At 45.2% G+C, this 24,808-nt stretch overlaps 1 protein-coding gene across 6 annotated transcripts in view; it reads right to left on the reverse strand.

The window, feature by feature from the left end:
- The window catches only part of nab (NGFI-A-binding protein homolog), a 1,065,342-nt gene that overhangs the window by 658,309 nt on the left and 382,225 nt on the right, over positions 1–24,808 (reverse strand). For 4 of the 6 annotated variants that reach the window (XM_075893959.1, XM_075893956.1, XM_075893954.1 and 1 more), the window contains exon 3: positions 17,794–17,859. The exons of the other annotated variants lie outside the window; for them this stretch is intronic. In XM_075893959.1, the coding sequence (XP_075750074.1) occupies positions 17,794–17,859 (66 nt within the window). The remainder of the gene's footprint in view (positions 1–17,793; positions 17,860–24,808) is intronic. 6 annotated transcript variants of the gene reach the window in all.

A 24,808-nucleotide genomic window follows, 5' to 3' on the forward strand; every position in this document is an offset into this window, starting at 1 on the left:
TAGGATTTTGTGCAGCAGCAATTGTATGAGGGTAGATAAAAGATACTTATTTCTGCCACCCACAAGGAAATTAGTGTTGTTGGGGTAAATGGGAGAGAGAGAGGCCACCTCTTTAAAATTGAGTGCCTCCACACAAAGGGTGGAGCAACATTGAAGAATAACAAGAATATTAAGCATAGCTTGTACTGGAGACGCAATGCTATATAAAGAGATAGTGGATTGGATGAACACCTTAGTGGTTTTGCCAGCTTCCTCGTCTAATCTTTTATTTTTTTTTTCGCTTCTGTCCATCTTTTTACGTATTGCCTCTGTTTATTTCTACTTCTGTCTTTCTGCAATGGTCGCCGGTATTTCCTTCTTTCTCTATTTCTTTCTCATTGTTTGATTCTCTCTTTTTTGCCTTCTCCCTACGTTTTTCCCTGCTATTCTTCCCTCTCTCTCCCTCCACATCTGTCCTTCCTTCTCCATTAGCCACACAAGGCTACGTTCTGCGGTGTGCCTTAATAGCGAAGCGCTAGAGGTGCTCACCTTCATAATGTGGATACGCGGTTTCGAATCTGACCTCACGAAGTTCTCTCTCTCTCGCTTTTTCCGTGTTTTTTTATTGCTCTCACTTTGTATTCGTTGTCTTACCCACCAGAGCATTTGCGTGCTGCGCTCAAGAAAACAGCCCACGTGTTTCAACAACGAAGCGTCAACCATTCAAGCATTCAATCAATCGATCAATCAATCACTCAATCAATAAATCAAGACGAAGACGAAAAAAGGTCATTTCCGTTTAGGGGTGCAGTTAGGCAACGCGAGGCACTCCAAGTCGTTTTCTGCACGCACCGAAGTTTTCAAACGCCCTTCTTAACTGCATCGCCGTGCAAAACGGCGGCATACTGCGCGGATCGTATAGGCGACTTCGGTGCCACCCTTCGGTCCGAGTAGCAGCAATGAATGAGAAGTAGATGCGCGTCTCCGGTTGCGGACGAACAAGACGCGCACCACGTGTACCGATTTCGACCAGCCAACACTGACGCGCCTCGCCAGAATACGCTAGAGAGCTCGAAAACGACCAGCAAAATGCACTGGCGCGATGCCCACCACCGCTGCACGGTGTCGCCGGTGGCGTGGCGCGCTTCGCAGGACCAAAAGTCACGTCGTGACGTCACCCGCATCTATCATAAACATTTTCTCGCTAAGAATGAGTGCACTGCAACATGCATTGAACAAGTCTTATATGCTAGACCGAGGCTCGGACATAGAGTAACATAAAACTTATAAGAGTAGTCACTCCGGCCAAAAGCAGCGAAGCCAAGCAGCTTCACGCCAGCCGTAAGATGGCAACAAATTCATCACTGCTTCAAAAAAAAAAAAAAAAAACACGCGTACTAGTTATTAAAGACGATAGTCTTTCTTGGGGACCTTCAACGGAGAAATTTTGGTCTGTCTGTCTGTCTGTCTGTCTGTCTGTCTGTCTGTCTGTCTGTCTGTCTGTCTGTACATTTGTCTGTTTGTCCACCCTAACGATTCCTCAAACGGCCAACCCCATCCGCAGCACCCACCAATATTGCTCAAGCTTTAGCGCTCATAGCTGTGTGATTGTCAATTAAAAAGCAATTATTGCGCATATCTGAGGCGCCCCAACAACGCTTAGATGTTTTTTGTATGTCTGCCTTTATACTAGAAGAGGCACACACAAGTAACTCTAAGGAATGTAGCGTTTATCAGGCTGCGCTGACAGTGCAACGCGATGCTCAGAAAGGTGTTTCCAACGTTTGCTACGACGTCACGGTGGTGGCACCTGCCCGTCGCTTTGCGTTCTACACCTTATAACCTCCGAGACTGGCACGCAACTTTCTCAGCGGGCTGCATGCCTTCGTTTTCGAAGATAAGTGCCAGATGGCGCTTTTGTCTAACGTGCCTCGATGCGCTCGTTTGCCTCTGCTACACACTCAATGCACTCTAACGCAGCGCCTCCAGAATACCATTTACCAATTTTCTTGCGCAGAACATCAAATAAACGTTTTGTTCACTCTCTCCAGACGCAAGATTATCGTCTTTCGACGACATTTGCAGTGTAACATGCAGATTTGGAACCGATTTTTTACCAGAGTACCTTCTATAGTGCATTATACGTCTACGTGTTTTTGTGACTGTGACAGTAACCTAAATAGAGGAGGCAAAGCCTCCTCTATAGAAGGGCTTACATGAATCCGTCCTTACCGTCTGCGATAGTACGGTGCGATATCACCGGGCAGGGATCAGGGATGAATCGAATGCGAGATAAGTGCATGTGGCGTAGACGCGACCGCGACGTTGTCCCGCTCCGTGTTCATATGCATTTACGGCAATGAAGAAGTACGTACAGCAGCAGGAAGACACCATAAAAGATGTGCGATAACGTGCCCGGCGTGCGTCGTGGTTTTCGATTGTTTCGTCTGCCTCTCTGCTTGGCTGCTGCTAGGTACAAACGCCATCAACTATGTCAAGTTCGTACTTTTTATTTGTCAACCAAGCTTTAACGTAACACTTATAACATTGTGCCATTGCTTGCAGAGATCTTTTTGTGCTCTTCCCTTAGCGTACTGTTTTCGTAGATGACGAAAGAAAACTGTTTCAATTGCTTCGAGGCACGTTTGCGAGAAAATTGTTTCTTTACTAAAGCAACTGAGTCGCCGCTCGCGTTATTAGGTTTTCTCTGTGCCGCTACGTGTATTCGATTTCAATGCATGAGCGAGATTTTGTGAAAAGTGCAGCTATGCTATCGTTATCTGTGTCGTTCACACATTGCTTGAAGCTCTAACGAGTGTAATAAGAAAGTCGTGGTGAATTAACAGAAATTTTAGCTAAAGCTAGGACGTAATCTTTGAATGAATACTCCTGCCTCGCTGAGAGCTAGCATGACAACTAAAATTGCTTGTTTTTGCTGCGGCAACTGCTTGTGACTGTTTGAAGTGTGTAGAAGAAAATTAGTGCGAAGGTGAGAAAAAAAACGTAGCCAACATTTTTTTTTCTTTTTTTCGGTTCATGCCGGAGTCAAGTGCATAGGCTACTGCGGTGTCGCGCTGTGCACCGTATGCGTAGTTGTGTGCACCGTATGCGTAGTTATAATCGTTATACGGCAGTTGTATACTCCCGTATCGTAGTGCAATAAACTTCTCTTTGTGCCTGCGTTTATGAAACATTAACAAAGTGTGCATGTGCTTACCAAGAATTTCACTGGAAAATAAAAGTTTTTGCTCCCCCAATGATCCTCATGTTTTTATTAAAATGCGTGCATAGACCAACATTGACATCGTGTGCTTGCCGCTCTAACAGTGCAGTTACACGAAGGTCATCAATGCATGCAATTGACGCGTAAATAAAATTAAAGTATGGCCTCAGAGACGATCACGCACGTAGATGTGGTCTCGGAGGCGGTATATAATTCCTAGTCACTACAAAATGGCACTCGAGACATTATTTTCTGTTGTATACAATCTCTGGGGCTGTGAAGGTGCCCAACGACCGTTTGGAGCGCTGTGAACCAATATTAGCCGCAGGGGCCTGTAGGAGTGTCCTCTCTTAAGTTTGTGTGTAACTCTACGGCTCAAACCTATGCAACGTGTCAGCCTTCCCACGCGACGTCAAGGTGGGAAGCTGCGTGGTAGTGGTGGTGAAAAACATTTACTGAAACTATTTATATTTGAGAGAGAGGGACGACCTTAAGCCGACCCTTTACAAGCTCTAGGAAGAGTCCCTAGTCCAGGACCCCTGTGGCTTCTGCGGCGGCGCGCGCCCTGGCCACGAGGGCTCTTTGGCCCGCCAAGGCCGAGCAGGACAGCCTTCCAGCTCTCCCGCACACTAAACGAAAATGACCTGAAATAACCTCAAAAACTGGGTAAACCATTTGTCCTCTGGCGCACTACCTTTCCTGGTTTTTTTTTTTTACCACCTAGTCTCGAGGTAAAAATTTACTCTCGTGCTAAGTGAGTTTTTTAACGTAGGGAGAGTAGTAATTATTTACCCTAGTGAGGTTTTGAGCGAGTATAGAGAGAATAAATTTTTACTGCCTTCACAAGGTTTTTTAGGGGATTGCAGAGAGTTATTTGCGGTGGTAAAAAAATAAAAATTGATGGGTGCATTCGCCCAGAGTCGACAAACTTATTAAACAGCAGAATTGATTGAATTTATTAAACGGCAGAATTGGTGACACATAGATTCACATACAGACAGACACTCACACACAACAAATGCAGAATAAAACACCACTCAAACAGACTGCACCCATTGCTCAACTACATTTTGACAATCCGGTATATATAGGCACGACTTTTTGACCGGCCCTGTAGCACCAGTAGGAAAGCTTTTTTTTGCATCGATAAACAAGAACAGTTAAAGGTGCAAGCGTAAACTTAAGGTGGGCTGCAGGGCACTAAATGTCACACCGACCTTTTATTGCAAATCTACCCAATCTCCCCTTTCTGAGTATCCAATAACTACTTGGCAAACCGGGCTCATGGCCCCACGCATGTTAGCACTGCTGATGCACAAGTCCCTAAAATATACCTAATTACGCACAAACCATGGTAGCTCAATGATTTTCATTGAGCGACGGTGCACAAACACAGTAGCAGCACGTATTCATCACAATGGGCGTAGAAGAGTGGTGCACGCCTGCACACAAGCTTCTTACCGGCGGCGCACTAGGCCTTTTTGAGGAGCACGGCTATCCGATGAAACACAGCTGGCGATCACAGAACACATATCGTGTGCGAATTTCGTCGTCATTTCAGACACAAATGAACACGTGACCACTATCTTACGGGGACGGGGCGGTGTATGCATACTTCCAACGAAAGACCACCGTCCGGGTTTTCTTCGTGCTCACCGGCAGCCGCTTGTTGGTTCCGTCTGCCTCGTATAGGCTTTGTGCTACATGTTTGAGAGGAGTTGGTGCATGAGGTGGGCCATTCGGGCAGCACTTTACTCATGCAGACATCGCCTACTGTGGAACAAAATATATGCGATGCTTCTTTCACCTGCCCCGGCGACACACTCCCACTGGTCGCTGGCGGCCGCGGCTCGGTGCCGACAACAAAGTGAAGCATTTTGGTTATTGCTTCTCCAGTAGGCAAGCACGGACGATGACACCAGGTTGATTTTGTTACCACTGGCAGATCTTCGCGATTCGGCTCGGAAGCGAGGTATCCGCGACGGGCAGGTTCGGAGGCGCTCAGAAGCGCACGGTCGTTTGACGATGTAGGAAACACGTGAGATCCATCAGCCCAACCAGACACAGATAGCGAGCTTCCTGCACAGTCTGTCTCCAAGGCCAACGCCGAGCAAAAGCCAACACTTTGCGAAAATATGCAGGACAAATTTCCTGAGCAGGTTTTCTTTCTTTTTTTCTTCTTTTGAGACCCCCCCCCCCCCCGTCTTTTTTTTCCTTTTCGTTTGCAGAATGCTGTTCTCGCTTCTTGTGCTTATGCTGCCCCCAGTTCCAGTGAAAGTGCGTTGACTCGAGGTCAGTCCCGAGGCACGGCGATGCAAAAAAAAAAAAAACTGTGGTCCTCGCGTACCTTCAGGAGAGCGTCACAATGAGGGGTATGGGGCAAAAGCCTCCGAAGCAGCTGCACCTTGCAGTCACGTGGTAATAAACTCTGAAACGCAGGTTAAAAATCATGTGATAGAAAACTCACTAAGTGGTAAAACTGGATTTTGACATCCTTTTACTACTTGCCTGAGAGGTGGTGGTAAAACTATGGCATGTACCATCTTTTACTCCTACACGAGGTAGTAATTTTAAACGCAAGATAGTTTTCAGAGGTCATGAGCCGCAAAACCCCCAAACTCGGATAGTTTTTGCTTACAGTGCGGGTAGAGGGTGTAAGGGAAGTGATTGGGGGGACCGCCGGGTTAGAAGGGCATGCCCACACCATGTGAAAAGTATCCGCAAGCGGATAGGCACAGTGTGGGCATTCTCCGGAGAAGGCCGAATTGAAGTGCTTAAGTATAGCCGGGCACAGTACTGTGTTGGTAAAGAGCCAGCGCTCGTCAGACTTGGTCAGGCCCGGCGCTGGGGTCGGAAATCGGAGCCTGTTCGATTTGTACATCGCTGTAATTTCGCGAAAGGAGGTTACCGGATTACATTCTGGGTAATAGGCCATGAAGGGCGAGGTGGGTCTCGGAAATCAAGCGCGCGGGTCGAGGCATCGGCAGCCTCGTTACCACCTAGTCCTGCGGGAGTGGGAGTCCAGATGACGAAACGTGTATTCGGGCGGTCCATGTAATCACAGCGCTTAAGGATTCGAGCAGCGCGAACGGTGATACGACCTTTAGCAATATTGTGACACGCGCTCCGTAAATAGGTAATAATAAATCGAAATTCAGGGTCCACTGCGGCGATAGCTATGGCAACTTCCTCCGAATGAGTGATGTTCGTGGCTCGAAACGTGAGCCTTTGGACAGGCACGTTTTGATGGACTACGGCCGCCGTGTACCACCCCCCATGTTGAGGGCCGGACGCGTCCGTATAAAAGACTTCAAGACGGGACCCATAGCGTCTTTTCAAAGCTGTAACCCGCGCAGTTCGCCTGCCTTCGTAAGTCCCCCTAGCCATGTTTTGGGGCAGAGGCTGGATAACCAATGCTCCACGCCAGTCCTCTGGGATCGTGGTCCGCTCCTCTGCATTGTAGGTGTAAAAGATATGGATGCGGCGTAAGATACATCTCCCAGCGTGCGACTTGGTAAGCCGCAGGTACTGGTTGTTGAGATGAGCCTCTTTGAGTTCCCCGGACGTGTTGGTCATGCCCAGCTCTGCAAGACGTTGGTTAGACGTCATGATCGGGAGGTCTAGGGCGCGCATGTATATTTTTCGGAGAATGCTGTCCAGCGTGCTCTCATCGCATCTGCGCAAATGTATCTAGGGTGTTGAATAAAGAATTCGACTGGTCACAAAAGCGTTGGCGAGGCGTAGAGCATCGCGGCATCTGAGACCCCCTCGCTTGTTCGAGACTCGGCGGACCATGCGGCCCACCTGATCCCCGACCATACGTGGCTTGCGCAGGGTGGTATCGACTTTCTGGCTTTTGTGTATGAAGAGCCCCAAGACACAAATTTCTTCGCGTTCCGGGATAGGCCCGGTGCGCAGGGAAAGTATGATTTGAGTCGTGTCTTTTGGTTTAGGGCGAAGATGCACGTACTCTGATTTCGTGGGGGAGCATTCGAGGCCGCAGCGATGGGCGTAGTCATCCACGACCGATGCTGCTTCCTGTATAGGCTGACCTCAATGCTGCGTATAGATTGAAACAGTGAAACGCTGCTTTCATGTGGGGCTGTGATGTTCTGCGGAAAAGCACTCACCCAGACAATGTCTTTCTTTTGCACCGCCATATTACCAGACGTTACTTTATGGTGATAGGAACTATATGGAAACTCTCGGCTGGATTTCGCCGCCGGCATTGGCGTCGACGTGGATTTCGATGTTGATGTCATGCACCGTATATGTATACGTATCTAGATATAAGGAAACGCAAGAAAGCAAAAAAAAATTCCAGAAAAAAAAGACTATGGTGCAAAAAATCGAACGTGGGACCTCAGCGTCGGGAATGCAAGGCATTAACCACTGAGCCACCGACAGAAACCCCTTCGACTTTGAAACGGCAAGCTATTCATATCTACCACTTACCGATGTTGGCTGGCATCTCGGGGAGGGGGGATATCGTGTTTTCAGCATTATCAGCAAGATGGCGCAGTGAGCGCGCGGTGGCTAGGGAGCCTACATGAACGCCCGTTCATGTAGGCTCCCTAGCGGTGGCTCTCAACTCTAGCGCTTACTTTGGCCCTCGTAGAGAATAAGGAGGTGTGCGCTCGATCGCGCACTCTTATCTTGCAGTGGGAGAATCCCACGCCTTGGCTAGCCTTTGACTTTCCTCGGAACAATTCTGTTGTAGTTACCGGGCACACAAAGGTCAATGCCATTGTTGCACAGCCTCAATTAGCGAAGGGAGCGCTTTCCAGACACAGCTAAGCAACAACTGGAACGCTTATTCGCGTTAATCTGTACCTGTGAGTAGGTTTTTGCGTTCTTTGTGCGTGAGAAACGCTGGGCACGTGTTAACCTGCTTGCCATTTTGCGTGTGAACTTTCAATTTTTTGCTATCGCGTTTATTGTTTTACCTTTGCGGCAAAACTGGGACTTTTTTTCTTTCTACTTCGAATTTATCGACCCGTTACACTGTAACTGTTGCCTTGCACAGAACGCGCCCCAAGGACTACGAACTACCTGATTGATTGATTTGTGGTGGGTAACGTCCCAAAACAATGACATGATTATAAGAGACGCCGTAGTGGAGGGCTCCGGAAATTTCGACCACTTGTGGTTCTTTAACGTGCACGCAAATCTGAGCACACAAGCCTACAACATTTCCGCCTCCATCAGAAATGCAACCGCCACAGCCGGGATTCGTTTCCGCGACCTGCGGATCAGCAGACGAGTACCTTAGACACTGCACCACCGCGGCGGGGCCTGCGATTTATCTAGATAATCTGAGAACCTTCCGATTAGGATACGTGAGCCACGTGAACGTCACAGTTAGTTGTAGAACTTACGCGGCCGCTAGCGATAACTGTGGAATCTTAGATGATCCATGCGTAAAAGCCGATGCCCTCGAGAACCGACACTCTGTGGGCTTGCGTATGTGTATAGCGTACATTACTTACTGTTGTCAGACTTTCTGTTTCCCGGTTGCACATTCGGCAAAATAAAGAGTTTTATCTTTGACAAGCCAACCACTTCCTTTGTGAACGTCCCGACCCAGGGACAATATAGGCAGGTTGATTCGCTCCCCAATCAAGTTGGTCCATTCCAACCTCATCAGTTTTCTAAGAGGAGTATTCTTTGGACTACTCTACCTCTGAGCGTAGTGGACTCGATTTTGCCACTAGAATTGCTGCACAAGTTATAAAAAACGTTGCTCATCGAAATTTTTCATTCTAGCTTGTACTACACAATCGGATAGGCTTCAGCATAATTTAGACGAACACAAATGGAGAGACATAGAACACAGACGAGCGCTGTGTTCTGTGTGTCTCAATTGGTCTTCGTCTATTGCGCTGGAGCCTGTCCCATTATGTACTAACTCGCTCAAGTTAAAGTGCTTTTGTACTACACCTCGTTTTTACAGCCTGCTCTGCAGCTACTCGCGGCAATAACTCCTGTTTTTCACTTCGATTGCCACACTGTAAACAAAAACTATCCGAGTTTGGGGTTTTTGTGGCTCATGATCCATGAAAACTCTCTCACGTTTAAAATTACCACCTCGTGTTTGAGAGATAAGGTGGTACATTACGCAGTTTTACCACTACCTCTGAGGCACGTAGTAAAAGGATGTCTAAATATAGTTTTACCACGTAGAGAGTTTTCTATCACGTGATTTTTAACCTGCGTTTCAGGGTTTATTACCACGTGACTGCAAGTTTCAGCTGCTTCGGCGGCTTTTGCTCCATACCCCCCTAGTGACGCTCTCAGTGAATTCTGAATGTACGCGAGGACCACAGATGTTTTTTTTTTTTTTTGCATCGTCGTGCCTCATGACTGACCTCGAGTCAACTCACTTTCACAGGAACTTGGAGCAGCATAAGCACAACGAGCAAGGACAGCATTCTGTGAACGAAAAAAAAAGAAGGGGGGAAGGGGTTCTCAAAAACAAAAAACGAAAACCCGCTGCGGAAAGTTGTCCTGCATATTTTCGCAAATTGTTGGCGTTTGCTCTGCGGTGGCCCAGACGGTGCGAGAAGCTCGGGATCTGTGTCTCTGGTTGAGCTGATGGATCTCACATGTTTCCTACATCATCGAGCCACCGTGCGCTTCCGAGTGCCTCTGAACCTGCACGTCGCGCATATATCGCTTCCGAGCCGAATCGCGAAGATCTGCCAGTGGTAACAAAATCAAGCTGGTGTCATCGTCTGTGGTGTCTTCCTGCAGAAGCGATAAGCAAAACGCTTCACTATGCGGTCGGCACCGAGCCGCGGCCGCCAGTGACCAGTGGGAGTGCGTCGCCGGGGCAGGTGAAAGAAACATCGTATATATTTTGTTCCACAGAAGACGATGTCTGCTGGAGTAAAGTGCTGCCTGAATCGCCCCCCTCATGCACCAGCTGTTGTCAGACATCTAGCCCGAAGCCGAGAGCTGATACGAGGGAGATGGAACCGACAAGCGGCTGCCGGTGAGCACGAAGAAAACCCGGACGGTGATCTTTCGTTGGAAGTATGCATACACCGCCCCGTCCCCGTAAGATAGCGGTCACGTGTTCATTTGTGTCTGAAATGATGACGAAATTCGCACAGGATATGTGTTCTGTGATCGCCAGCTGTGTTTCATCGGATAGCCGTGCTCCTCGAAAAGGCCTAGTACGCCGTCGGTAAGAAGCTTGTGTGCAGGCGTGCACCGCTCCTCTAAGCCCGTTGTGATGAATACGTGCTGCTAAGTACTATCATGGTCCTTCAATACTTTTTTCTGGTCATGAAACTCCCGCGAAAGTTTCATATAGGGACACAAGTGGCCACCAGAGGCGCCACCGTAAACAGGAGGGCATCGATCGGCCGCGCTTGGCAGGGCTGTAGCGCGTTCGCGGAAGCGTTTCCCATCAAATACACTTCTTCAGATATTTTCCTTCTCCGTGTTATCGCTAACAAATCATAGCAGCTATTAGTATTGTCAAAGTGGTCCATGATGCGCGTTGTCAAATTGCCTAAGTCTTTGACTGCTGGCAATGTTTTAACTGAGTTCGTCTGTCAAGTGACGCGCATTCGTAGCGTTCCTAAATTTCTCGATTCCTGCATAGCCGCTTTTGGGGCTTAAACCGAACACTGTGACTGGTTCTAGATGACTGAAAGGTTAACATATTTTGCGCTAGAGATTGCGGAGCAGCCGTGCTCTGGCTGCACGTAACGTTCATTTTCGGAATAACTATCACTTTATTCCATATGGCATCACGAAGCAGCCAATAGAAGTTCGCGTGCCAATAAACAAATCTGTGTATCAGGGTGACTTGACATTAATAGCCTTGAAGTACCTCTTGAGGGATATCGTTAGTGAAACATAGCTGAAAAATTAAAAGCTCAGAATGAGACACCACAAGACAGAGAGGGATGCTCAAGTTGTGCTCTTTTCTTTTTTTTCTTTGATGTCATAATTAGCGCCCCTGATTTTAAAGATTAAAAAATGAGATGAAACTGTTGTGAGCTGCTAGATATAGGCACTACGTGCTATTTCGAAGCGAGAGCTTTTGTTTTTACGCATGCAGATTTGATAACGCAGCCGAGTTTTGATATACGCGGCTTTTTTTTTATCCATTCCCATGTACTCTCCCAATGACCACGACTTCTAAGTCCGCGTTCTAATTAGCCACCCTGTTCCTTCTACGCGCACATAGAAATCAACCAGGATCTTCCTTCAACCCAGTTATTCAGTTTAAACGAATCAGTTGTACATGAAACTGCATTGCTCTTTTTGAATATTTCTAGAGATTTTCTTTATGCACTTAGATATCTCTTTCAATCCAACTTGAGCTTTTTATGTGCGAGATATTTCTGCCTAACGAAAGCAAATCTGTGTGCCACTTACCTAGCAGGGGGTAACATTTTGAATTTGGCAACTACGCTACGCGGCAATCGTCGAGAATTCGAAACTGCCATGAGCACAGGCACATAGTTTATTCAAATCTGCGTTTCAAAACTGTGGATGAAAGTTGGGAGACGGAGTGGATGACACAACAAAAATCATTGAAAAAATTTATGTCCCTGGTTTCCTCCCTCCTTTGGCCGGGCAGGATAAACGACGTCCGCCAGCACGAAACAGTTTGTTCTGCTCACGCGTAAAAAAATGCAGACGGCACTTAATAAAAAAGTGCACAACTTCTGCCGTAGTGCTCACGAAATGTGAGCCACAGCCAACACTGGCCGAAGAAGTGCGGTCGTCCAGCAGGATGTTCTCAACAATGTTCATGTAAACACTGGCACAGGCTATTTTGTCCACCGTGCACATTTCCACATGTTCTTCCACAATTTGCAAGAGCCGCAGTAATTTCTCCGATGGCACTTGCAAAAATCCTCTTGTCTTGATTTGAGTCAATGCAGTTGGCTCTCGGGAGTTGCTTCTGAGTGTTTGGAGGCAGTCCTTGCAGCTTATTTTAGCAAACTTTTTTGCTACATACCCACCAAGGTAATCCAAAATACAGTCCCTCGTTGACTCGGGATGAATCATGTCTTGCATGCATTCAGCAGGCTCCAGCAGTATATCGTCAAAAAGAACTGCCAAGGTATCAATCTGAAACATATTTTGCGTTATCACAATGGCCAGAGTGAGAAATTTGTAAAGTAAAATATAAAAATGCAGAATAAAACTTCTAGGCGCTTAAGCAAAAAAAAAAAAAAAAAAAAAAAAAAATTTTTTTTTTTTTTGCTTAAGCAAGTGATCTTATCTTCTTTCTAATATATATATGTGTGTCGTAGTAGTAATAAATCAGTTGAAAGTCTGCGCTCGTCCTCGTCTCTTATGTTAGTTGTCTGAAGTTTTACGCGCCTAGAAGTTTTATATGGATTACCAACTAGCCCAATCCCACACTTTACTTAAGCAGAATAAAAGTCTGTTCTATATCATACGACCAGACGTGCATGTCATTAGCATCAAAAAGCTAGACGACATTCAGCACGTTTACGATGCACAAACACCCTACAAGCAGCATTGGTGGGTGCTATTCAAATGTTTACCTGATTAACAGTAGGCTCTTTATGTTGAAAGAGATCCTGCATTTTCAAGAGGAGACGCGGACCATCCCCTTCAACCGAGGCTCTCTGTGGAGGACGGATCAAGTTGTTCACCGAGAGCAACCGGTAAATGAACAAAAATTGCTGAACAGTTGGCTGTCCCCCTGCTCCAGCGACATGTCTTGCGATGCCAAAAAATCTCTGAAAAATATAAAAGTGTGAAGAAAACGTCTTCAACGAGCAAAAACGTTTAAATGTACCTCGAGGTGGTCTTGTCCAAAGTTGCCAACTAAAACATAGCGAAAGCCACAATTCAGCAGCTTTTCAACAAGCGTCACTGTGCTGTGCAAAGTCATTCTCAAAGCATTGCATGTTGGCTTGCTGAGAAAGAAGAGTTGCTTTTGCTTTGGTAAACTCTGGTTGTAAGTGTGCCACCTGTCAAGCCATTCGATGTTCTCCTTCAGCGTCTGAAAAACAATCTGATTTAAGTGGAACTTCAAAGGATGTGACAGTAGGTTTGAAATATTAGGGCTTACAGAAATGTGTTCCGCTTCATTGTACTGCACATCTTGTGGCCTTTTAGAATTGAAGCAGTCGAATAGACTATTCATTCGCCTCGCAAAATCCGAAGTTGCTTTGGAGCCACGAAGTTTCACACATTCTTCTCTACTGCGATAGAAGTCCATTGCTGAAGCAGTGCTTTCACTGAAGAGCTGAAATGTTTTAGAGAAGTTATATGGCAGAGTGTTGTATTCTGATGAAGCAACACCACTTTTTGTTACACATACTGATTAATGACTCATGCTAGAGCAGCTGTTATGTCTTACCTGGACAGCAAGTCTCACACTCAGTTTTTGGAAAGCGTTGGGGCTGATGTGAGCTTTCGTAAGCTTTGGCACAGCCCGAAGTCCAGCTTGCTGCTCCTCGTAGTCCAGCAGAGCTTCAAAGTGGGAATGCTGTACTTCTTTGTCACCAGGCAACTGTTACATTTATAAAAAGGCTGTGAGACAAAGTTAGCCAGAGCACTGTGATGACTTATCTTAAACTGTTTTACGCACCAGGAACTTTCCGGCCTTCAAAAGGTTATTCCTGATGCACTTGAAGATGTGCGGCGGGTCAATTATAGCCTGAATGACTTTGGAGGAGTCACATGGATGCTCAAACGATGTTGATACTCTTGTGACATCACCACTGACACCTAAAAGAAAGGCATTTCTATTATTAAAATCACTTACTAAATACCTTGAAAATAAATAATGACTGCAAATATTTACCCAAGGAGTTCAGTGCTGATCGGTTCGAAGTTGAGTTATCGCAAGTGACTGCCTCCACAATGACGCCGGCATTCGATAGGAGTACAATGCACTGCAGGATCAGTTTGGCAACAGTGGATCCTGGTGCAGCCCCGGACGTGCAAAACGCTCCGACAGTCTGCGACCAGCCACCAAGGAATGGTCGGAAAAGGAACACCAACACGTGGTCCCCATCTTTCACTTGGTCAGTCGGCTTCGTGTGCTCTGCTAAGTCCACCTTTCCAAGCAGTGCCATATCCGATTCCCTGACGTGAAGGCTCTTTCTCACGCTCATCTCATCAAACATGAGGACACCTAAAGAAAAAAAAATATTTCAGCTCTTTACCTAGAGTCCAGAAAAATCAAATGCAAAAGAAAAAAAAAGATAAAAACCTCGCCGTTCTCTCTTTGGAATCTTTTCCACTTTGTCTTTGAGGATGTCAAATAAATTTTCATCAAATCCGAAGCCGGCCTTCAGATTTTTCAGATAGGAGTAGAGTGTGCGAGGGTGTGGTAGAGGCAGAAAATTATTCTCGTGAAGAAATGTATAAACTGCTGTGGATTTGATTTTCAGCAGTAAACAATCGTAAAGCCATTCCTTTTTATACCTGCAATAAATAAAATGCAATTTTTGTGGTCACGATTCTGCTACAGCTCAAGCAAACAGCACCATCAAAGTAAAACAAAATATTGCGTTTTGTCCCACGGCTTCACTTAGTAGTTTCTGTCAATATCCAGAAAGCAAACGAATGCGCACCGAACATCGCACTTCACATAAAATTGCACACACACACAAACTTTACAAACCGGATCTTACCGTGCTGCTTTCGCAGACTTCATATTTGCTTTCATGATGCACTGGTCTATAATGAGCTTCTCGCGGTCTGAAAGCTTGTGAATATCTGCATACACTCCATTCTTTCTATTCGCGTGCGCCTCCGCTTTTGTGAGTTTCCGCTGACATGACTGAAGCTGTTGCTTCACGCTGCGAAGTTGGGCCTTCACTCTCTGTAGCTCCGACGCTGAACAAACGGTGACCTCTGTTTGACACTCTGCATCAGCGTAGCCATTGCGATTCTCAGTTCTCACAACATCTGCAAAGAGTGAGAAAGGGCAATATTTATAAGGGAAGGAACCAATTTGGTTAGCGTAGTGAGCGAATTTTGTTAGCGTGGTGAGCGGGTAGGATACTTGCAAACTTTGTGCCAGACTTACCTTCGATTTCTTTGTCGGCTGCACTGGAGACGTCTGCATTCGCGACTGTCGCATCACAATCCGGAGAAAGCTCTCGCGGCCTTTTTAGAGGTGGGCCCTTCGTTGCACGCGAACGCTGCTTTGGTTTCGAGAGGTAGGAAGGCAAACCTTCAAAAATCCTTGGTACGGCGTCTTCCACCAGTCTCGGTCGTTCTCGGGGCAGCGAAACGATGTCTCCGTTCACAGTGCACACGTCCGCACGTACAATGTCACTGGCGTCGAAATGTTTTTCACACACGCGAGCGTACTTTGATTCGAACGAAAATCCGGCAGTCTCCTGTCGCGGGATCGCACGTTTCCACCTGACGCGTTGTTCTGCGTTGGCTGGTAAACAGAACAGGGAAACTTTTTCGACGGTGCCCTTGTATCCAGAATGACAGCCCGGCACGCAGCAGGTGTTGGGCATCGCTGTCAACACGATGCGACCGCGAAAAGCTAAAAAGGGGGGCGATCAGCACGACCACCACAACTCCGCGCCAACAGTCCGCTAATGGCGGCCAACAGAGCAGCCGGCCGGGCCGGCTTCCTCGTCCCCCGTCTAGCTACGCCAGCGCCGCGGCGCGGAAAGTGCGGGCGGTATATGAAGCTCTCCCATTGAGTGACGCGGGAGTTTCATGACCAGAAAAATATTGAAGGACCATGGTACTATCTTTGTGCACCGTCGCTCAATGAAAATCATTGATCTACCACGGTTTGTGCGTACTTAGGTATATTTTATGGACTTGTGCATCAGCAGTGCTAACACGCGTGGGGCCATGAGCCCGGTGTGCCAAATAAACATTGGATACTCAAAGAGGTGAGATCGGGTAGATTTATAATGAAAGGTCGGTGTGACATTTAGTGCCCTGCAGCCCACCTTAAGTTTACGTTTGCACCTTTAACCGTTGTGGTTAATCGATGCAAAAAAAAAAAAAAGCTCTCCAACCGGTACTACACTGCCGGTCAAAAAGTCGTGCCTATATATACTGGACTGTCGAAGTGCAGTTGAGTAATGTGTGCACTTTGTTCGAGTGGTGTTTCATTCTGCATTTGTGGTGTGTGCATGTTTCATTTGTATGTTAATATGTGTCATCAATTCTGCCGTCATTTCCTATTTAATAAATTTGTAGATTCTTGACGAATGCACACGTCAACATTTATTCACTTTTACCACCGGAATTAACTACCAGAAATCACCTCAAAAACCTTGTGAAGGTAGTAAAAATTGACTCTCTCTATACTCGCTCGGAACCTCATTGGGGTAAGTAATTACCACCCTTCTTACGTTGAAAAACTCCGCTAGCATGAGAGTAAATTTTTACTGCGATAGTATAGGTGGCAAAAAAAAACGGGAAATGTAAAGTTCTAGAGGACAAGTGGTTTACCCAGTTTTTGATGGTACTTCAGGTCATTTTCATTTAGTGTGCAGTATACGGGCGTTGTTTTTATAACAAATGCAGTGAACGTTGTTAGTGACATTTTTTTTACGATGGCGTTGCCACCTGTTTTGTCTCATTGAATGTTTTTCTAGGTGCAGTAACGATAACGTAAGCTTTGGTATATGCACGTTTTCATGCCATATACATACTGTAAAGTTCTCTGGTGGGAGCGATAGGAATCATGTAAAAAAAAGTGAGCACTGCATGTATTCATATTTATCTTAATTAGCCCCAACTAATAAATGTATTAGATTAAAAATATACATCGTAATATTGCTCGCTATGGATGCTGATAATTGTGCAGTGTGACTCCCCCGGAGTAATACTGATGGTGAAACGGTCCACGAAATTACAGCAAAAGAAATAATCTCGCTGATGGCTGGCACAGATAACCGTAGGTGCCAATTTCATTGAAGGACCTTAGAAGTACGTTTTGCTGGGGTAATTGACACATCATAATGAGGAAAAATTCTACAGGCCTAACACACCACCTGAAGCTCTCGTGAGGTGAAGTTTTCAAGCGTTTCTCTCCTTGCCAAAAGCTCCGATGCTCTGGCCCAACAAATAACGGAAGCGTCTTGGATAAAGAAGAAAGGCCACTTGTGTACAGGTGGTTTGGCGCTCGTCTAAGTTCAAATGCTGCTCTTCGTGGCTCGACATGACATGCCATTACCTTGTGTTTTGCTGCTTAACGCCTTTTGAATGCGGTTCGCTACAAATTTTTAGGTATACGTGATTCGCCCAAACCCGCACTTCTTTCTTCCGTTTGGAGCTGAATGTTTTCAAAAAGCTATTCTTCTTTTTTTTGCTCAATAAATAGGAAAAAACAGCATAATTTGCCTAATTCATGCTTCATAGGCGTCTTTATGACTTCACTAAGCGCAGTTTTTTTTTCTCTATTTTGAACTTTGGTGCCGTTATGAAAGTATTTTTCAGAATTCGGTTATCATTGGGAGCGAGCTCCTCTGACAGTCCGTGTCCACTGGGTCCCGCTATCGCAAATGTAACTTTCTAAGTTATGGCAGCTCTATATTTTTTCGATATTCCAGACACAAATCATAGGAGAGTGCAAAGCAAGCAGGAACACTCACACTGGGTCCTCCCATCAAGCTTTCGAAAAAGGCCGCGTACTCGGTAAGACCATCTTGGCGCCTTACCTGCAAAAGATTTACAACGACGAACAAGTTCATTAGCACAGTGTTTCGCAACCATGCGAACAGGGCCGTGTGAACAAAGGCATAATTGAGGACACAAGCAACCTGACCATCACTTCCTCTAACGATGAGTCATGCGACGGAAAACCAATGAAAGAATAGGAGACAAAAAAAGAAAGACAGCGTAGCCTGCATATGAGACACAATAATAATAATAATAATAATAATAATAATAATAATAATAATAATAATAATAATAATAATAATAATAATAATAATAATAATAATAATATAAGACGAAGAAGAAAAAGAAGAAGAAGAAAGTGGCCCGATATTGAAAATGAAAAAAGTGTCACTGAATTAAGAGAGATCGTTACTACGCAGCCGTTAGGTTACGATTCACCTTTCTACATACCGCTAACTTTCCACTTAGCGGCGGCGGGAGTTTCCCAAGCATGCCCTTAAACAACCGGGTGCCAGGTTGGGCATCGCTTGTACCTATTTGACCGTTGGATGTCCGGCGGTGGGGTTCAAACCTGCCACCTGCCGCCGCAGTGAATCGTAACCTAACTAGCGCCACGACCCTTTCGTCGAAGCTCCATGTGGCTCTGCGGAGCCCCGCTCTTTACGACCAAACCTGGGCTACCCAGCACACCCGTGAGGCGGCGTCGAGGCAAGCCCTTGACGTCCCCTCATGGGAGGCTTAGGCCCGGCCACATAAACCCGCTGGTTTCTTATACTAACGTTTATTCCTCCTGCTCACTGAAATAAGTAATCGATTCTTGGCCAATCCCCTTGAGTGGGTATGAGCCATGGCTGTGGAATCATCATCATCATCATGGCCGTGCTTACAAACTCAAACCTCTGGTTATGCTTCAACGAAAAGGCTTGTGGTCGTGTTTAGGACTCCATAGATTCGTAAGTAGTAACGTTATGTATCCGGACGCATGAGTGCCTACAATACCTTGTCGTTTTCGTATCCTGACGGTTCAGACATTCTCAAAATTCTATAGCTATCCGCAAAGACGATCTGAATATGCTTTTTTAAATGATCCAGATTCTTTTTTTTTCTTGTCTATCTGCACTGGTTTAGAAAACCTCAGATTATCTTCGTGCAAAAACAACTGGACAGAATAAATGTGAAAATTCGTAATGTGCCTGCAGCAAAGGCTTTCAATCACAATATTAAGACGAACACGATGATATTTTTCCTTCCAAGCCCAAATTACGATCAAACAAGGATTTAAACAGCCACAAGTGTTCATTGACAATCATTTCATTCCTGCGTCTAACTGTGTGTGTTTTCTGGGCGTAAAATTAGACCCTCATTTAAAGTTCACCCATCATATTCTTTACGTCAAACAAAAAACAGCATTTGGTATAAGATGACTCATCAAATCTCGTCCTTTTTTTTTTCCCTTGAAGCCTTATTGTCTTTATACTTTGCATTCATACATAGTCACATCACCTATGGCATCACATCATGGGGAAATACATATAACACTCATATTTCGTCTGTACAGCACATTCAGAATCAGGCCATTCGCATTATTACCAACAGTTCATTTTATTCTAATGCTACCCCGCTCCTTCAGGCTAACTGTATTCTTACTGTGTCTGGCTTATTTAATTTTCACTTAATCATATTGTTATACAAACAACTTAACAAACAGCTTGTGTTTGATTTTATCGATGCTAGTTTACTCACTAACATCAATAGCACTAGATTCGCCCACAGTCACAACTTCCTTTTACCTAAATGTAACACCAATTATGGCAAAATGACGTCCGCCTTCGCGGTCATTAAATTGTGGAATAACCTGCCCTATACACTAAAATCAGTATCATCTTTTCATGCATTCAAACGTGAACCCAAAAACTTCATCTTGCATTACTAGGTTGACAACGATGATTACTTAACGATTGTTATGTATCCGGGCATGAAATTGGTAAGCCTTTGCAAATTTAGATTATTGCTTTATGGCGTGATTATGTTTTACTTGTATAACTTATTACTATTGTTCTTGTGTCGCATTCTGACTGCTTTTTTTGTTTACTTGATGTTATTTTATGTAAGTTCACTGTTTACTTTTCACTTATGTTGCGTATTTTACGTGCTGTTATAATTATTATTTTATTGTTATTGTTGACCGAGGGTCCCACTGCAGTCGCTTGACTTTGGGACCCTCGTCTGCATACTACATTCTACAAATTTTGCATTTTGATTGAATGAATAAACTGAAACTGAAACTGAAACTGAAACTGCAAGATTATCTTGCACATGTAGGAATGACTAACATAATAGCCAGAGATGCCACAGTGAGGTAAGAAAACAAAGGTGTAGGGATATATTCCCGTTCGCTTGGCTGGTCTCTCTCAGTAAGACTACCGGACTACACTTTCTTTTCGAAGCATAGCTCTTGGCAATTATTCCAGCACTGCGAAAATTACCAGTGGATGTTCATAATTGGATCATATTTACCGACTCCTTGTCATCGCTTACAACGTCATGGAAATCAACGGCCTTAACGGCGTTTTTCATGCTAGTTCCCCCATAGCTGTAGCTAATAAAGTTAACATGGTTACCTGCTAATTGCGGATTACTAGTAAATTAAATGGCTGACTCTTCAACACGAGCGGAATTGAATTGTCCAGTACTTCCCGTCATTCCTGAGATGGCCACAGTAACTGCGATAAAGTACCGAAAATGTTCCCTTCGTGCAGATTTCATGGAATTAATTACGTCGTGGGCAGAGTTCAGTAATTTAAAATTTCCGTTGGAAAATTCAGTGGTGTCCGGCCAAACAACAGGAATTCGTATTAGCTAGGTTACGTTGTCGTGTCCCCCATTGAATTTGTATTCATACAGGGCTGGTCTGGTGATATCTCCTTTATGCAATTTTTTTGAAACCGAAACAATAGAACATTATTTTTTATTACGTCACTGGTACAGACTACCTATAAAGACTACATAATATCCCGTTATCTAAGCTGGGGTTGAGTTTGTCGAGTGACAAATACATTTCTTTAACTAAAGCTCCAACTCGCAGCACCAAAGCTGCTGCGAGTTTGGGCTTTAGCCACAGGAATGTATTTGACGCCGTTTGGGCTTATCTTTACGAAACAAAACGAATGAAACTTGAGCTGCCGAAATGTGTCTCGAAAAATGCAACAAGAGCTTAACATAAGAACAACAAAAATGAATTGTTTTATTTTACACTCTAATTATGAATAATATGAATTATTTTGAAGCACATTCAGTGTTAGTCAAGACAATAATTATTCTGTCTGGTCTGAACGGGAGAATAACAGGACCATTCTTGCTTTACGTACATAACGTTTTGATAAAAAACACTTAGCTCAAGTAGTCAGTTCTTGGCCGATCCCCCTGAGTAGGTTTAAGCCAAATTTAAGGCGTCATCATCATCATCATCATCATCAGAAGAAGAAGAAGAAGGAGAAAAAGAATTGTTGGGGTTTAACGTCCAAAATCCTCTATATGATTATGAGAGGCGCTGTAGAATAGGGCTCCGGAAATTTCGACCACTTGTGGTTCTTTACTCTAGATAAGACAGATGCTTGGGCTAGTTGGTGATTGGGAATAAACATATTTGCACAGAGAAAGACTACGAGTAGTTACGACGTTACTACAGAAGAAGAGACAACTACAAAAAGAGCACTGACTTCAACTTAAGTTGATGTCAGCGCTCTTTCTGTCCTTGTCTTTTCTTCTGTAGTTACGTCGTAACTGCTCGTAGTCTTGCGCTGGGCAAATAGTCTTTACTCTACATAAGCACACAGGCCTCAAGCATTTTAGTGTACATCGAAAACGCGGCCGCCGTAGCCGGGATTCGATCGCATGACCTGCACGTGGAGACACAATGCTAAAGAAACAGCAGAGCTGGTGGGCTTCCATACAATTGGGTGAGACAAAGTTTAGTCCATTTTCTCCCTGTTTTTGAGCACGCTCTGCATTCCCTTCTTCTCGCGCTCTCTTTCCGCTTTTTGACCTTGCTGTACTACGTGACTATGCCACTCGAAGACGGGGCTCCGCTTACGTGCCTCGACAGCCCAGTGGTTGAGAGCCTCTTCTTCGGAACGTGGGCTCCAATCTCAGCTTTCGAACAAATTTTTTCCCCTAAAATTCTTCTCTCTTTTTCTACATTTCTTGTCGCACCAATTAAAACTATTGCATTTCACGTGCGAAAAATCGGCGCACACGTTCTGGCAGCTGAGCAGAAGCTGTAGACGAATTTTCAAAAGAAAATGAACAAACAGTGGGCCGGTTAGGTGGTGACGCGTGGCGTCACACCAGCAAAATTCGAGTGCATGTGTTGCGGTGTCATCGCTCAGCGAGCATAATAAGAAACGGCACCTTACGGTTAACGTAAAATATTAGAGCTGCTAAAGACGTGACCAAAAAACTTCAACATACGATAGTACAGTTTCATAGCACGTACGCAACTGTCATGCTTTTGCACTTGCTTACAGCCGGCGGTTGTCGTTTGTTTTTTATTGGAAGCTTATTATTTCAACGTATCTTGCTTCTTACATTGTGAGCAATGACAATAATACCACCAATAGCTCCAGTTCGTCTGACACTGGAAAAAGTGCGATACATACGAAACGCACGGATGTAAGGATAGAGGTCCATATATAAGGAGCGCATTGATCCGTGTGTCTTCCTGGTCTTTCACTTTTGACGAGAGATCAACCGGTTCTCATCTACCACAGTATTACCACATCAATATCGAAGCTGTTCCGATGTGTTCGCTGCTCTGCATTTACCTGTGCGTAATCGTGCATCTGATAAGAGCCGCTAAGAAACCCGTTGCGAGGCACCTGTGTCTTGCTCACTCCAAACGGATGGAATAGCGAGCACTGACAATCGCTGAGCTCATGAGAGGGGATTAAACACGGAAAATTAGAGCGATTGCGAAAAGTAACAAGGCTTTCTGGTGTCAGCCGTCGAGTTATTGAGAATGTTCACGCCGTACAGTGCGCCACCGAGAGTGATTTGTCGAATGACATCCAGCCACACTCACGTGCCAACGGCCCCAGATGAGAGATGAGCAGCGGCAAGCATTAGAAATGTTGCAGTGCGTGCCATCCAGTCAACAGAACCCGTGTGGACAAAAATCTGGTGTTGTTGGCGGCGTTGTGCGCCCATTGAGAATCCCAAATCATGCGAAGAATAATAAATCGCAGTTCGAGCCGTTATCGAACGCAGGCATTCCGCGTGACAGTGAATGGTTCTGTACATGCACTTAAACCAGCAGTGCTCGAATTTCTATCGGTGCAAGTCCCCATATCATTTCAGTCTAATACGTTCTACAGCGTTGCAGAAGTGATGAGTCACGCCAACCGTCAAATGAAGCAAAGATTCACAGGTGTTCACCCAATGCTATTATTAGCTATAATTACCGAGACTTTCTGCAATTCCATGAATGACAAATAAATATTGACCATCTCTCATACTCCGCTGACGTATATGGTAGCCTTATTAACCTACCTGCATTTTCGCTTGTTGTTCTTTCTTGTTTTTCCAGGAATCCGTGTGAAAGCACGGAAATGCGCAAAATATTGGAATGTGTGACTATCAGACTTTTAAATTCACATTGCATAATACCTGATAGCGAAGGCACAGAACACTAAGATACTAACGTCGCATGCTACCGCCAGCTGAAGTGTGTCACCGGTATTCCTGCTTCTTACGCCCACAAAAACCTTCGCATCGGATGCAAAATTTCAGACCCGTTGTATCCACCACTGTCGATCAGCAACTCTAAACTTATGTACCTCATGAAACTGCACACAAAGAAAGCTGCAATGAGCAAAGCGACTTAGAAAAGTGGAAGTTCTTCACGAGAGTCGAGTCCTTGAATCCTGCGAAAGTCGGGTGTTTTTCGGAGAACAGACTCAATTTTGCAAGTGTGCCTGGCCTTGGGGAACAAAATAAGCGCTCGTCTGAAGGCCTTTTTTTTCTTCCATTCACAGCGGGGATCTTGTTCCGGCAGAGTTGATGCCTTTCAGTGGTTGAAGCGAAAGCTTATTATTGGTCAGTCATCTGAGGTTTACATGCTACGCGATGCGTGCTGGTAAGAAAAAAAAACGGCTTCCAAACTCGCCGTCATGGCTATGAGCGGCGCTGACTAACACTTATACACATAAATAGCTGACTGAGTGGCCGAGGCCGCACTGCACCAATTGTTCGGGCGCGTAAGCTGAAGGTTGGGTGACTGCTTCAGACAAGTTGTCCTTTCGTTCACCTGACTTGTTTCTCATTCATATCGCACTTTCTACGACACATTCAGAACAGAACAATTGGTACCCCCTACACATAGGCTTCGTTATCTGCATCTCGGAGCCTGGTACGAACAACCGGCTCGAGCTCCTTGATCCATGAGTTCGAATCTCGGTATTGAGATGTCGCACTGTCTCGTTCTACGCAATAAAAGCCCGGTGCACATCTTCTGGCTCACTGGGCATTGATACAAAAGAAGCTTTTATGCGCGGAGACTTCATCTTATATATATCGTCGCTTCACTTTATGTGCATCTTCCTCTTGTACTTCGATCACTCATGGTCAAAACTAGCGCGCTTTGCGTAACGCAGGTAAAATGTCGTATAGAAAAACTGGAAGAAAGCGTGAAAGAGAGAGAAAAAGGAATAGATAAAAAATCAGAGAGAACAAAATAAATAAAAGGGAAGAGAGGAAAAACGGGGACAAGAAAGAAAGGAGGAAGAAAGGCTGGTTGGCACCCCTAGTGGGAAACTGGCTCAATTATTCTTCTAGAGCCCTTGTAAAATCTCAACACTTGTTTCTAGATGAGCCAGCTTTTGAAGACAGTATATGCCCGAAGAAACAGAATGATGATATGTGGTGTTTAACGTCCCAAAACCACTATTTGATTATGAGAGGCGCCGTAGTGGAGGGCTCCGGAAATTTAGA

This window comes from Rhipicephalus microplus, chromosome 4 (genome assembly GCF_043290135.1).
Source record: "Rhipicephalus microplus isolate Deutch F79 chromosome 4, USDA_Rmic, whole genome shotgun sequence".
Lineage (NCBI taxonomy): Eukaryota > Metazoa > Arthropoda > Arachnida > Ixodida > Ixodidae > Rhipicephalus > Rhipicephalus microplus.